A 15,036-nucleotide genomic window follows, 5' to 3' on the forward strand; every position below is an offset into this window, starting at 1 on the left:
TTGACTAAAGCTACTTGCATGCTATCAAAATAATTTTATAAAGATAGAACAAATAAAAAATAAATAAATAAATTCTGGGATGTAATGTAAAGCATATAGTTAGCCATAGTGTATTATATATTTGAAAGTTACTAAGAGAATAGATCTTAAATGTTCTCATCACAAGAAAAAAATTGTAACTATGTGAGATGATGATTGTTAACTAAATTTATTGTAGTAATCATTTCACAATATATACATATATCAATGACAATATTATATGTCAATTATATCTCAATAAAATTGGGGAAAAAAGAAAATGCCAAACCTTCAAATTCTGTCAAATTATTTTATATAACTGCAAAAGTTTTTAACTTGAAAGTATCTCAATTCTTAAGACCAATTATTAAAGTGGGCTCATTAAACATTCAAGAATTTATGTGATTTCTTGATGGTTAATGTTTGAAACGCACTTTACACAGCACCCATATAGCAAAACACTGTGTACCAACCATGTAAATTTGTACCTTCCAAGATGCAAAGGAAAATTAAAAAGCAGACAGAAGACACATGATAAAATCCTGCCAGTCCATTTTATTAATATAATTCACGTGTATGTGTCTGTGCACAAACATGCACAAATGCACAAAACTGCATGTGGTAAAACACCTGAGAGAAGAAATAAAAAATTGACAAGTATAAAAAATCTGCACTGGAAGACAGTACACAGTACATGTCTTTCTTTCTTCCCAGGATCCACTGAAATTTATATTTTAATACACTTATATCACAATACTGAAAAATAAGAATGCTTGCCATAAGGAAAACAGAAATGTTGAGGCATTTCTGCAAGCAGAATGAAGATGGGATTTGTCCATCAGAGAAAGAAGAAAGAATAAATTGCTCTACAAGAGATTAGAGTTAGAACAGGCTTTCCTAGGTTCCCAGATAAACACAAAGTGGTCACAGGGGATGGGAAAGTCATCTGGCAACTCAAGAAGGAATAGCATCTGAATATCTGGGAAGTGAAGGCCTTCATCCCTCTGACTAGCATAAACAGAGCAGCTGGCAGCAGAGGCTTTTACCCAGAGGAGAAAGTTAAAGACATGCAGAAATGTTCTCTCAACAAACATGAATACCTGCCTGGAGAGAATGCCAAATGAAGGGGTTAAGAATTGACAGAGAAGCAGAACAGAGCTTGAAGAAACTGCAAAGTCCTCATCAAATAAGCAGTAGCACAGCGGGGAGAGAGAAGGCAGCTCAAAGAAGAGAAAATATACAAAAGATCCCAAGCCCTGACGAAAGCCCTCCTTAGTTTAACACTTGTTAGTATTCCCAGCTTGCCTTCTGCTTCACACACACACACACACACACACACACACACACACACACACACACACACACTCCAAGAAAGCCTGTGTATCATTTATTCAGCCCCTCACCCAGAACTCAGGGTAAGCCCTGTCATTTACATGAGAAAGCTAGTAGAGAAACAGAACCTCAAAACTGCAGTGGAAGCCCGCGCCAGTCATTATAGGTCTTTATGACACACCACCAAGAATCACAGGGAAAACCAAGAACATTAAGAATAACTAGCCCCAGTGAAAACAAATGATTTAGGGAAGCACAAAAAATATTTAAATAATTGTAATTATTGTCCTCAGAAAATGTGAGCACATAGTGCCTCCAAAACATTAGGAAAAAAAAAAAAGAAAGAAATCTTGGAAATTAAAATATGATTGTGTAAATAAACATTTCAAAATTGGCTGAAAAAGAAAAAAATAGGAATAAGGACCAAGCTGACAGTCTGGAAAAGTTAAGGAATCTTGTAGAGCATAAAAGAGTCAAAGGGGGGACTTGCCTGGTGGTGCAGTGGTAAAGAGTCCGCCTGCAAATGCAGGGGACTGGGGTTCGAACCCTGGTCTGGGAGGATCCCACATGCCACAGAGCAACTAAGTCCGCGTGCCACAGCTGCTGGGCCTGCGCTCTAGAGCCGGTGAGCCACAACTACTGAGCCCATGTGCCACAACTACTGAAGTCCGCGTGCCTAGAGCCCATGCTCCGCAACAAAGAGAAGCCACCGCAATGAGAAGCCCACGCACAGCTATGAAGAGACGATCCCACTCGCTGCAACTAGAGAAAGCCCACACGCAGCAACAAGGACCCAGCGCAGCCCAAAAGTTAATTAATTAATTAATTAATTAATTAAAAAGAGTCAAAGGGAAAATAAAACAGAGAATATGAAATAGGGAGGGTCATCCAGGAAGTCAAATAACTAATAAGTGTAAGCTCTAGAAAGAAATATCAGAGAATGAAAAGGAAGAAATGATTAAGAAAATATAGAGGACAATTAGTCACCTTGAGCTGAAGAAAGATGTTAAGTCCTTAAACTGAGAAGGTCTACTGTGTGTGTTTAATAGGATTAAATAAGCATATTGGCCATATTCTAGTAAACATCTATAATGTTATTATGGATTGAATGGTGCCTCCCAAAAATATATGTTGAAGTCCTAATCCCAAGGAAAACAACAACAGTGGGAAGTACTATTTCTGCCGGTGAAAATTCTCTGAAGCTCAGAGATACTTAAAAACTTCTCTGAAAACAGATAATCTTAGCTACCAACACAAGAAGTTCCCAATTTAAACAAGGGCTCAAGCTGAAGTGTTAAGGAAATAACAGCTCTAAGGCAACCCTAACGATCAATTGCACCACTGCCCAAATTTCCGTAGTGAATGTTTTCCTAATATTCATCATAAATTTCCCTTTCCAAAGCATACAATGTCTCTGTTTCTGTCCATCACACACAGCAAAGCAACTGCACTCTTGTCCCATCTGAAGGACGGACAGCCTTGAAAAGGCCAGGCTGCACATATTTTTATAAATACTTAATCCTGCACCATGATCAAATCCCGGCAAGACTTTCATCCTTTTATGGCTGTTTCACATATAAACTGGGTTTGCTCTAAACATTCAAAAGTCAAACAGAAGACAATACTTCTTATATGTTATTTTTTAAGCAACAGAAAATAACGAAAATTGTAAAACTGAAAGTTGCTCAAAACTTATTGCAACAAAGTTTCCGCTCATGTTTAAACAAAGTTGGGGGGGTGGACTTACCTCCCCTTTAGGAACCAGGTACGTTAGATACAACTAATCATCAAGTGAGCATTTGTTGCTATGAATGTCACTTACACAAAGACGTGCTCAAGGAGTATTCTTCTAATGATATCAGTTGGAATGGAATCCAATGGTAGCAACTCCATTATTCCTAGCAGTGCAGCCCTCCTATCAGTGTGGTCAGGGAAGTCTCACCCCCGCACCCCTACCTCATGCATCTATGAGCTGCTGCCACTATTCCACTACGGCCAGCAGCAGGGTCAAACAAGAATGAGAAGACTCCACCATCCCAAACTTTATTGAAAGGGTTTTTTTGGTCCCCCAAACTGTACCACTCTAGGTGGTATTTTCTAGTCTCTTGTCTTAGCGCAGATTGCACGATATAAATTAACTGGCTAAAGTAAACCCTATTTTCTCATGTCCAAAGGTAAACTCTAGCCAAAGGCTAAATCACAATTTCTAGGTAATAAAAGAAAATTAACTATGCAACTGAGGAAAGGATTTGAGTTAAAATAAGTCAGCTGTGTAGATAATGACAAAACTTTTTCAAGCAATTGTAAAAATATTAATACCATTAAAGACATGGCCTGAAATAGATTCTCTGCTCTGTCAAAATATTATAAAGATTAATTTGAAAGCAAAGTTGACAATGCTGGGCTTCCCTGGTGGCACAGTGGTTGAGAATCTGCCTGCCAATGCAGGGGACACGGGTTCGAGCCCTGGTCTGGGAGGATCCCACATGCCGCGGAGCAACTAGGCCTGTGAGCCACAACTACTGAGCCTGCACGTCTGGAGCCTGTGCTCCGCAGCAAGAGAGGCCACGATAGTGAGAGGCCCGCACACCGCGATGAAGAGTGGCCCCCACTTGCCACAACTAGAGAAAGCCCTCGCACAGAAACGAAGACCCAACATAGCCAAAAAAAAAAAAAAAAAAAAAAAGTTGACAGTGCTAATTTAGCTTTCTATATATTGTTTACAAATTAAAGCAGAAGATTGTGACTAGGAAAAGAAAGGAATTAATTCAAGATCTCACTTACAAGACCATTAATAACTAGAATAATATTTTTCAAATGCAACCAAAAATATGATTCAAACTTAGCTTCCTTTTATTTAGCTAGAAAAAATTCTGATATAAATAGTATATCGCAATGTGAACTAGGACGAATTCTTGGGGTTAATGGTTATCCCACCTCCCCACCCCCAATAAGGAAAAACTAATGAATTTACCAACAGTCAGTTATTATTCTTCGGGCACATAGCATTAACTCCAACTTCTGTGTTTTAGTGGTCACATTAAAGTTTAAGATGTTTAAAAAATAAATGTTCCTGTTTCACTCCTAAGTTGGACTGCAGCTAAGATACTATCTTATTAAGGGTATTTTGCCAGAGAATAAGCATATGGAGTTCTTTAAAAACTAATAAGAGAGAGGATGGGTTGTTATTAATGCATTCACCTTTTATAGAGTTCTGCGCAGCGACAGCTCTCTAAAATGCGCTATCTTTTTTTTTTTTTTTTTTTTTGTGGTATGCGGGCCTCTCACTGTTGTGGCCTCCCCCGTTGCGGAGCACAGGCTCCGGACGCGCAGGCTCCGGACGCGCAGGCTCAGCGGCCATGGCTCACGGGCCCAGCCGCTCCGCGGCATATGGGATCCTCCCAGACCGGGGCACGAACCCGTATCCCCTGCATCGGCAGGCGGACTCTCAACCACTTGCGCCACCAGGGAGGCCCCTAAAATGCGCTATCTTTATTCACAGGTATTGTGATTATTGGGCTAACCAACTAATTAGGCTTACAAACCCTGAAAATTCTCTAGATGTGACAAGACTTTGCAGTGTTTTTAAGATGTGATTGAAATCTATTTCTAATTATTATTATATTATATTAATATATTATTATATTCTATTCTATTATATATTCTATTATATTATATTAATATATTATTATATTCTAATTATTATTATTATAAGTCTTGCATATTGTGTGAAATTTTTAAATTAGACAAAATTACTGGTGGTAACTGCCAGACCAAAAATCTCTGAGAACACACATACTGCAGTGGTAAGTGCCATGGAAAAAAATGCTTAGATAAACTGACAGGTAGGGGGGAAAGGCAACAGAAAGTGTGAGCAGTAATTATAACACTTCATTTATTGTCAAGCACTCCTGTACAGGTCCACAAGAGCAAGGACAGCTGGTGCACAAGGAAGGTATAATGGGGTGGGCAGAGAGCAGTACCTTTTCTGAATCATGTCAAAATATCCAGGATAAATCTGTACTGAAACACTAGTGTTCTAAAATACAAAGAACACTAAAAACACAAAATGTTTCTTTCTTGTTTGGTACTCAAACTGTACTTAATTAACCCCTAAATTGAATAAATAAAATAATTGTATTACAAGTGTTAAACAGGATGTGGAGAAAAGGGAGTCCTTTTGCACTGTTGGTGGGTATATAAATCAGTGCAGCCACTATGAAAAACAGTATGGAGGTTTCTTAAAAATCAAAAATAGAACTACCATATAATCCACTTATTCTACTTCTGGATATTTATCCAAAGAAAATGAAGGCACTAACCCCAAAAGATATACACAGCCCCATGTTCAGTGCAGCATTATTTACAATAGCCAAGATATGGAAACAACCTAAGTGTTCATCAATTGATGAATGGATAAAGAAGATATGTTTTATATATATATAAAACATATATACACACATACAATGGAATACGACTCAGCCATAAAAAAGAAGGAAATCTTGCCGTTTGGAACAACATGGATGGATCTTGAGGTTATTATGCTAAATGAAATAAATCAGACAGAGAAAGACAAATACTGCATGATTTCACTTATACATGGAATCTAAAAATCAAAACAAATGAACAAACAAATCGAAACAAAACTCATGGATACAGAGAACAGATCAGTGGTTATCAGAGGAGAAGGGGGTTAGGAGGTGGGTGAAAAGAGTGAAGGGGGTCGACTGCATGGTGACAGATAGATAGAAACTATACTTATTGTGATGATCACTTTGTAGTGTATACAAATATCAAATTATTATGTTGCACACTTGAAACTAATATATTGTTCTATATCAATTTTACCTCAATAAAAAAAGAACATATAATTTTATGGTTGTGCAAGAACTACTATTGGCACACGTGACTAGTCATCTGGAAAAAATTAAGTTAATTCCATATCTTATACCTTACAATTAAATATATTCCAGATAACTCAAAATTGCAAACAGTCACACCAAAAACACAAACAGAGAAACTAAAAACATGAAAATTCTCAATGGGAATTAAGAAACAGCATCTTATACTGATCAAGGCCATTCTGAAGATGAAAGAAAACCTAAAATGCCTAAAAGAAAATAAATTTCTGGGCTTCCCTGGTGGTGCAGTGGTTAAGAATCTGCCTGCCAATGCAGGGGACACAGGTTTGATCCCTGGTTCGGGAAGATCCCACATGCCATGGAGCAACTAAGCCCGTGCGCCACAACTACTGAACCTCTGCTCTACAGCCCGTGAGCCACAACTACTGAGCCCCCATGCTACAACTACTGAAGCCCATGAGTCCTAGAGCACGTGCTCCACAAGAGAAACCACTGCAATGAGAAGCCCACGCACCACAACGAAGAGTAGCCCCTGCTCGCTCCAACTAGAGAAAGCCAGCGTGCAGCAACGAAGACGCAATGCAGACAAAAATAAATGAATAAAATAAATGTTTATAAAAAAAAAGAAAAGAAATTCCTGCATGCCAAAAAAAATTGAAATGACAAATGAAAAATTGAGAAAAAATATTGGCTACTTATAGGCAAAGAGCTCATTTTCTTAAGAAATAAAGGGCTATCCAAACTATCGAGAAAAACAAAGGCTTCAGGGAAAGTGAGCAAAACACAAAAAGTGACAGTTCACAGAAAATACCAATGAATCAATCATATGGAAAGGTTTTGTTTTCCCTCGCTCATAAGAAGAGAAACACACGTTAAAACTATAACAATACTTCTATTTATAAGATTTGCACATATGTAAGAATTTGATAACACAGCACATTATCAAGGAGAAAGATACTCTCCTACATTGCTTGTGGCATATAAATTGAACAACCTCTACAGAGGGCAGTATCTGTTAAAATTAGAATACCTAGAAATTCTACCTTTAGGTGTTTACCTTATCCTTCCTCATGAGAAAAATGATTGTAAACAACATAAATAACCAACAATGGGGTTAAATAAATTAGAATATAGGCACACAATAGGATATTATGCAGCCAATGACAAGAATAGGATATTCACTCATTTCTTTGTATTCACCCAGATATTTTGTTCATACAATAAATATTCATTGAGTACCTACCATGCTCTAGGCACAGTGTCAGGCTCTAGAAATTTGTAACAGATAAGGTACTTAGTTTTATTCTGCTTTGTGATTTCCATACATGTTACATCTACCCAAATGTACTAGAAATTCATTGAGGGCAGGAAATATGGCTTGACACACTGCATTTCCCTAACAACTAGAATAATGCCTTTCAGATAATGATGGTTCATTATAAATAGTTCAATTAATAAATAAGTGAAAACCTTTATAAGATTTTGCCATATCTTCTGACTCATTTATATTTAATTTTTTTTAAGTAATAATGGGAGGGACTTCCCTGGTGGTCCAGTGGTTAAGACTGTGTGCTTCCACTGCAGTGGGCACGGGTGCAATCCCTGGTCGGGGAACTAAGATCCCACATGCCGCACAGTGCAGCCATAAATTAATTAATTAGTTAATTAATAATGGAGTTTTTATATTTCCATTATTACTTTAAAACCATAATTACAGGGATGTACTATGTCAACCTCTTTATACAATCAGCCATAACATCTAGATAGATGAAAACAGACATGTTTGTTTTAATAGAGACTGAATTTCTCTTCTCAAAGAATTAATGATTTATACACATTCGAATTTGGGGGGGAAACAACTGGCTTGAAGATTGATGTTCATTATTCAAACCATTTGTAAATGATATTTTACAGAATGTCCATGTGGAAAAAATGATTATATTTCCAACAAAGTACCCAGTGTTAATCCTCCTAAATCATTTGAAGATTATGAAACACATGGAACAAAATTCTTTTTTAAGTGAAGTAACATGGGAGTAATCCTTGGATGCTTTTTCTCAAAGTACTTCTAACATGTGCTATTGTATTTTATATAAATGAATAAACTGAGGAACAGTAACTGACCAAGGGCATTAACATCTTGATCAATATTTTGTACCTTAAAGGTATAAAACAATGTTTATTTAAACCTATTTGTGATAGTAGAGCATCACAAATGCCTGCTAACATGTCAGTCTAGAAGGGGTTCACACCTGCCTGTGTGACCTAGCAAGCTGTCTAACCTTGCTAACTTCATGTCTGCATCTGTAAAATGGGGCTAAGAATTATGTCCACATCATAGGGTTTACCACAATGTCTATCACTAATAAATGCTCTCTACTCCCAGCCAGGTAAGTGCTAATTTAGTAAATACTTTTGCTGTTTTTACTATCTTTTGTGTCCAATGTACAAATATGGAAGAGAGTGAAATACTTTTGATGATAGATGAGTTGAACCAATGTCGTTGAGAGCACATTACAAACTGCAAACTGTTATATAAATGTAACTGTAATAGATAATATAATAGCTATTTGCATGTATAGGAATATGTTTACCAATTTGTAAATGCACTGAAAATTTGCTTTATAAAAACTAAGTTTTCTCCTGACTTGTAATATTTTTCTTAAATATGTATATTCTCTGTTTTATAACTATAAATTCTTACATATTTGAATTATAATAATGCCCCTTTGTATTCTCAAAGAGTTGCTGAAACACGAAAATGACCTTGCATCTGAGTTATAAAACTTCAGACAGCTCCCTACCAGCAAGCCAAACTGCCATAGTTCTAGTTTATATGTCAGGGCTTCCTAAGATATGACTTCTGGGACAACCTGGTAGAGCATAACTTCACACTCAGAGGAACCTGGATTTCAAATCCAACTCAACTACTTGTTAATCGGGCAAGTTATTTAACCTTTCTATTCCTAAATTTCACTATCTGCTTAATATCTAGCTCATGAATTATTGTCAGTCAACAACATTCATAAACTGGCTTCATCAGAACCAGACACTTTTAGGCAGTAGTGATCAGTGAATAAAGCAAAGCCCCTGCTTTCATAGTTCATACTCTAATGGGAGAAGCCGACAACAAAGAAGCAAACAAACAAACAAACAAGGTGCTTTCAAACAGTGATAAGTGCTAAGACAGTAAGATAGGATGGGGGGGGCTGGAACACTTCACTGAGCACTGAACTTTTGAACATGTGACCATCTGGGAGATAAGGATCCAAATAGTGGGAACAGCACACGCAAATGCCCTACGAGGAGAAAAAGGCTTGTAGATGAGAGACAGAATGAAGGCCAGTGTGGGTGAAGTGAGGGTAGGGAAATGGGGGAAAGTAGTAGTAGTAGATGAAGCTCAGATGATGAAGGGCTTTCTAAGTCATGAAAAGGCATAGGAATCTTCAGTGAAATGGAGAGTTGTACATAGGTGAAAGATACGGTTTGATTTACATTTTAAGATCACTCTAATTATTGTGTAGGGAATGGATTGTAGTGAGACTGGGGTAGAGGTGGGGAGTTCAGTAAGGAGACTCTTCTGTAATCCATGTCAGATTATGGTGTATTTGGACAAGGGTGCCCCACAAGAGAACACAAAAAGATGTATTTTAGAAGTGAAACCAATAGAACTTGCTATTGTATTTAATGCAAGTGAACAAAAGGGAAGAATCATATGTGACTCCCAAGGTTTTAAGACTACTAACTGTAAAATAGTTATTCTTTACAATGGGACAAAAATCTGCCTCTTGCAGCTACCATATGTTAATTATAATCCCATTCCTGGGAACCTGTAAAAGAAGTCCATTCATACCTTGAAATGTTGGAAAATAATTATGTTCCCCCTTGGATTTCTTTTCTTTGTCTAAATATTTCAAATGTTTTCAATCACTACACAAGTAAGATGGGTTTAGATCCCTTTACTACTATGGATGCTCACTTCTGAATGCCTCTCATTTTGGTTATGTGTTTTTCCATAAAGAGCATCCACCAACAAACAAAAAAAGATGTGGCCTACCCATCGCAAAGCAGAATTTGCTTTTCACCTTTTTTTATCCTAGATAATAGCTTTTATTAATGTCTTTTTGACAGATACTTCATAGTCACTGTCCCTCAAAATCTAGTAGATTAATATCTATGATGATGTAAGCTAGGATACAGTAAAGACCATAAGAAAAGTATAAACGGCCAAATGAGGGTGAGTTCAGATCTGGACCTGGGAGTCAGAAATGGCTTTTATGGAGGAATTTGGACAAAGAATTTTTTTGAGTAATAGAAAAGATGCTGAGAGATGGCAATGGTGGAAACTGGAGAAGGAAAGTTATAGTGTGAGCAATGCCTGGGGCATAATAGTTCAGTTTGCTGGGTGGGGGTGAGAAGCAGTGAGCAAGGTCAAAAGAGGAGGTAGGGCTGTGGAGGCCACAAACATTGCAAAGAGGAATCCATCCTTAGTTTGTTAGACAAAGGTATGCTGCTGAAGGCTGAGGACTTTGTTGTTGATGCTTTTAAACCAACAGAGAGAATTTCACTTCAAGAAGATTATTCTGGTAGCAGATTTATTTAAGTGAAGAAAGACAGAAGGAAAGAACATTGAATGCCTACAGTGGTCCAAAAAGGAAGCAAAGAGGGGTCAAACTAGGCCATTAGGGAGGAGAAGGAGGGGGAAGTACAAATGCGGGGGAGAGCGGGATGGAATCTCCATAGCTTCCTAACTGTTCAGGTGGAAACAACAAACAAGGAAGTGGAAGAAAACATGCTTGCCATTTGCAGCAACATGGACGGACCTAGAGATCATCATACTAAGTGAAGTAAGTCAGACAGGGAAAGACAAATGTCATTTGATATCACTTATATGTGGAATCTAAAATATGATACAAATGAACTTATTTACAAAACAGAAACAGACTCACAGACAGAGAAAACAAACTTATGTTTAGCAAAGGGGAAAGGGGTAACAGAGGGATAAATTAGGAGTTTGGGATTAACAGATACACAGTACTATACATAAAATAGATAACCAACAAGATCCTACTATCTAGCACAGGGAACTATATTCAATATCCTATAAGAAACCAGAATGGAAAAGAATATAAAAAAGAATATGTATATTTATGTATAGCTGAATCACTGTGCTATATATCTGAAACACTGTCAATCAACTATACTTCAATTAAAAAACAATCCTCGCAAAGTAAAACAGATTTTATACCAATACATCACTCTTCCAAACCTACCCTGATTGTAGACTTAGATATAATTATTTTTTAGACTTCCTATCACATATGTCTTTTAGCATACAAAGAGACTAAAATTTCCTGTTAAATCATAAACAGTCGAGGAAATGGTAGAAAATGGAATGAAAGAATTTTAGACTGATCCAGTTTCAGTGACTGTTTTACACCCCTAAAGCTCTGCCATCCTGATGTGAGTACACAGGGAACACCACTGAAGCAGCAACTTGCAACACGGAGGGAAAGCACAGCATGGAATCTCACTTGTGGCTCAAAGCTCTTTGCTTCTCAATTTGTAAGTGGTGTGAACAGCACGCCCTCTGTGCCCCGGGTAGGGCCAACTGGTGTCTCCCCTCATTGCATTTGCTAAGTACTGAGGGAGGAAGAGCAGGAGGAAAAAAGAGGGGAGAAAAAAAGGGGAGGAGGAAGAGAATTAGAGGATAGAAAGCAGGAAGGAGATGAGGAAGAGGGGGGACAGCCTTAAAATATAAAATATAGAAATATACTTGGCAGCAAACACAATGTATTCCTATGTAAAGTAAATAGCATCATCACATTTCTTTGCTTTTCCTTCAGATTTTAGTTTTTAATGGTTAGTATATTTCCCAGCTGATTTCATCCAAATGAAGATGCTTTTAGTACTGTTTTATCATAACTTGAAAAGTATATCATTAAGAACTCAGAAGTTACAGGAAAGCAAGAACAACAGGACCAGACTGACCTATAATTCCACCAGCCAGAGATACCAGTGTTATTTCTTTATTGATATCCTGCCGGACATTTTGCTATGTGCAACTTTTTAAAATAAAATTTAGGTTCTCTTCTGTGTCCTTCTTTATTTTTGGCAACGCATATGGTGGCCTCTTCCTTTATCTCTTCCCTTCCCTTCCTGAACTATTCTGTCCTAAAACCTGGAGGAGGAACAGAGAAAAGTCAAGTGCCAGCGCTGGACAAGGAGTGCTAGGGGCTGAGGTGGTCCAGAGCATTCGAGCCCAGAAAGGAGTGGAAGGCATGTGCACAGGAGGCTGCCGGGAGTGGAGAATTAGACTTGAGTCGGGTGAGGAGGGCGTCCACGGCAGGGGACAGCTTGGCACCATGTCAAAGGTGATAAGGGTATTCATGCAAACGAGTGACCCAGCACAGAGTCAGAGGCCACCAGGGAAGAGAGGCCATCCCTCAGAGCAGCAGGGTGACATGGACCAGGGGGAACTGCAGGAAGGTGGCAAAGGCCAAGCTGCCAGAGGATGCATCTTTGTGGGGCATGGCCCTACACGGGGTGCCTAAGCCCGAGTGGGCCGTGACGAGGGAAGGGTGTGTGCAAAGGAGGGGTCTTGGATGTAAAGCATTAAAATTATAATTTTGAGGAGAACTGGCATCCTTACAAGTTGAATTTTGAAATCCAGAAATAGTATAACTCTCCATTTATTAAAATCTTTCATATCCCTCAAAATATCAATATAATTTTATTCTCTTGTTTTTCTTAAGTTTTCTCTTAAGTAATTACTATTTCTATTGCTGTTGTGACATATCTTTTTCACATTTTTTCTCCCTTTTGGATATATAGAAAATCTACCAAGTTAATACTTATTTATAATTAATCACCTAGATGAACTCTATTAATCTCTTAGTTCTAATAATTTTCAATTGATCCTCTTGGGTTATAACTGCTTTTGAATGTACTCAAATTAAAACTGCACCATCATTAAATTTTGTTAATATTAAATTACTTAAACCAAATTGCAGATGGGGAGAAAAGACTAAAAATATTTTACGTGGTCATTAATTAGTTAAACCATTTATTCATTTATCAAATATTTACTGAGCACATACCATTACCCTGGCCAAGTTACCTAATCTAGATAATTCTGTTTCCTCAACTGTAAAATGTAAATAATCAAGGAGCCTACCTAAGGATTAAATGAGATAATACGTGTGAATTGCTTAGCATTGCAAATGGTGTGCACTGACAAATGTCAGCAGTGACGATGACCACGATTATGAAACACACTATAAGCTTCCCTTCCCCATACCTGCAGAACCACCTCTAGTTGAGAGAATGATCCAGCTCCTCTGTTTGTTTTTTGAAGTCCAACCCAGTCTATATTTCTTTTTCCTCCTCCTTTCTGACAGCCCTAATTAACTTTATTTTTTAAAAAAAGAGGGGGCTTCCCTGGTGGCGCAGTGGTTGAGAGTCTGCCTGCCAATGCAGGGGAAACGGGTTCGTGCCCCGGTCCGGGAAGATCCCACATGCCGCGGAGCGGCTGGGCCCGTGCGCCATGGCCGCTGAGCCTGCGCGTCCGGAGCCTGTGCTCCGCAACGGGAGAGGCCCGTGTACCGCCAAAACAAACAAACAAACAAACAAACAAAAGAGGACTCTATGAGAAATTCTTCCTATAATGTACTAACCTTCCCTTAGCTGTTATCCCCTTGCATTCCATTTTATTTGGAATTTCTGAAGCCTTGTATGCATAACAGAACCTCAATGAATACTGATTAATTTCACACAAAATTAGAAATCTAAAAACCCCTCAAAAAGTTCTCCTGCCACATGAAGATGTTAATAAATCAGGCTACTTAACAGACAAGACAATTCCATAATGAAATCTGAGATAACAATTAAACTAAACTCATTTGTGTAATATCTTACTAAGCTATATTAAAGCACCATATGCAATACTAAATTTAAGGTTAGAAATATAATAATTTAAAAATAAATAAATATATTTTAAAATATTTAAAGAGAAGAAATACAACAATTATATTCCCCTCCCAAAAAGGATGCAATTTCAGAGTCGTTTGCTGATCACCGATCTTCAGCTTTACAGAAATCACACCTGCTCTCTTTTTAAGTTGAAAACTGGAAAGCTACTTGTATTGCCTATTAGCCAAAAGCCTGATTTCTTTCACAGAATGTGAAAATAAGTAAAATCCGACACTCTGACTTACCCACTTCAGCCAAAGTTCTGATACAGGACTCCACCGAGGCTTTCTGTGCCGGATTTGGCCAGGTGCAATTGTAAATTCTGAAGGCAGACTGAAGCAGCTGAATAAAAACTGGCTGATGTGTCTGAGAACAGAAAGAAAAGAGGCAAACAGGTCACTAAACCATTAAGACTCCTGATGCAGTATCTATGCATTATCACAAAAGGTCCACCAAATAAAATGCAGTCTTGTCTTTTAAGTTTCAGTGCTACTTAATGAACATCTCATTCAACAAATATTTATTTTGTACCTGTCTCATGAGAGGCACCACACCAGACACTATAGAAAACTGATTATTTTAACTGTATTCTTAATCAGGAAAATATGGCATTTCTTGAAACCAATGACATGGATTTAAGTATATTTTTACAATCTCTGGTTTATTTCCGAGTATAAATAGAGCAGGCATTTGGGGTTTGTTTGTTTCACTGATTGTATGTTTTGGTTTCATATGATCAGCAAGTAGAGGAGACAACAATTTTGACCTACCAAAACAATTTTACATGATTCTAATAGTTCATTCAAAAGTTTTCCCTAAAAAAAGTATAACTGAAATAATACTTTTATAAGAG

At 37.7% G+C, this 15,036-nt stretch overlaps 1 protein-coding gene across 1 annotated transcript in view; it reads right to left on the bottom strand.

The window, feature by feature from the left end:
• ITPR2 (inositol 1,4,5-trisphosphate receptor type 2) overlaps positions 1-15,036 on the bottom strand; it is a 538,352-nt gene that overhangs the window by 233,801 nt on the left and 289,515 nt on the right. The window contains exon 34 of the mRNA XM_060113623.1: positions 14,429-14,549. Within this exon, the coding sequence (XP_059969606.1) occupies positions 14,429-14,549 (121 nt within the window). The remainder of the gene's footprint in view (positions 1-14,428; positions 14,550-15,036) is intronic.

This window comes from Mesoplodon densirostris, chromosome 11 (genome assembly GCF_025265405.1).
Source record: "Mesoplodon densirostris isolate mMesDen1 chromosome 11, mMesDen1 primary haplotype, whole genome shotgun sequence".
NCBI lineage: Eukaryota > Metazoa > Chordata > Mammalia > Artiodactyla > Ziphiidae > Mesoplodon > Mesoplodon densirostris.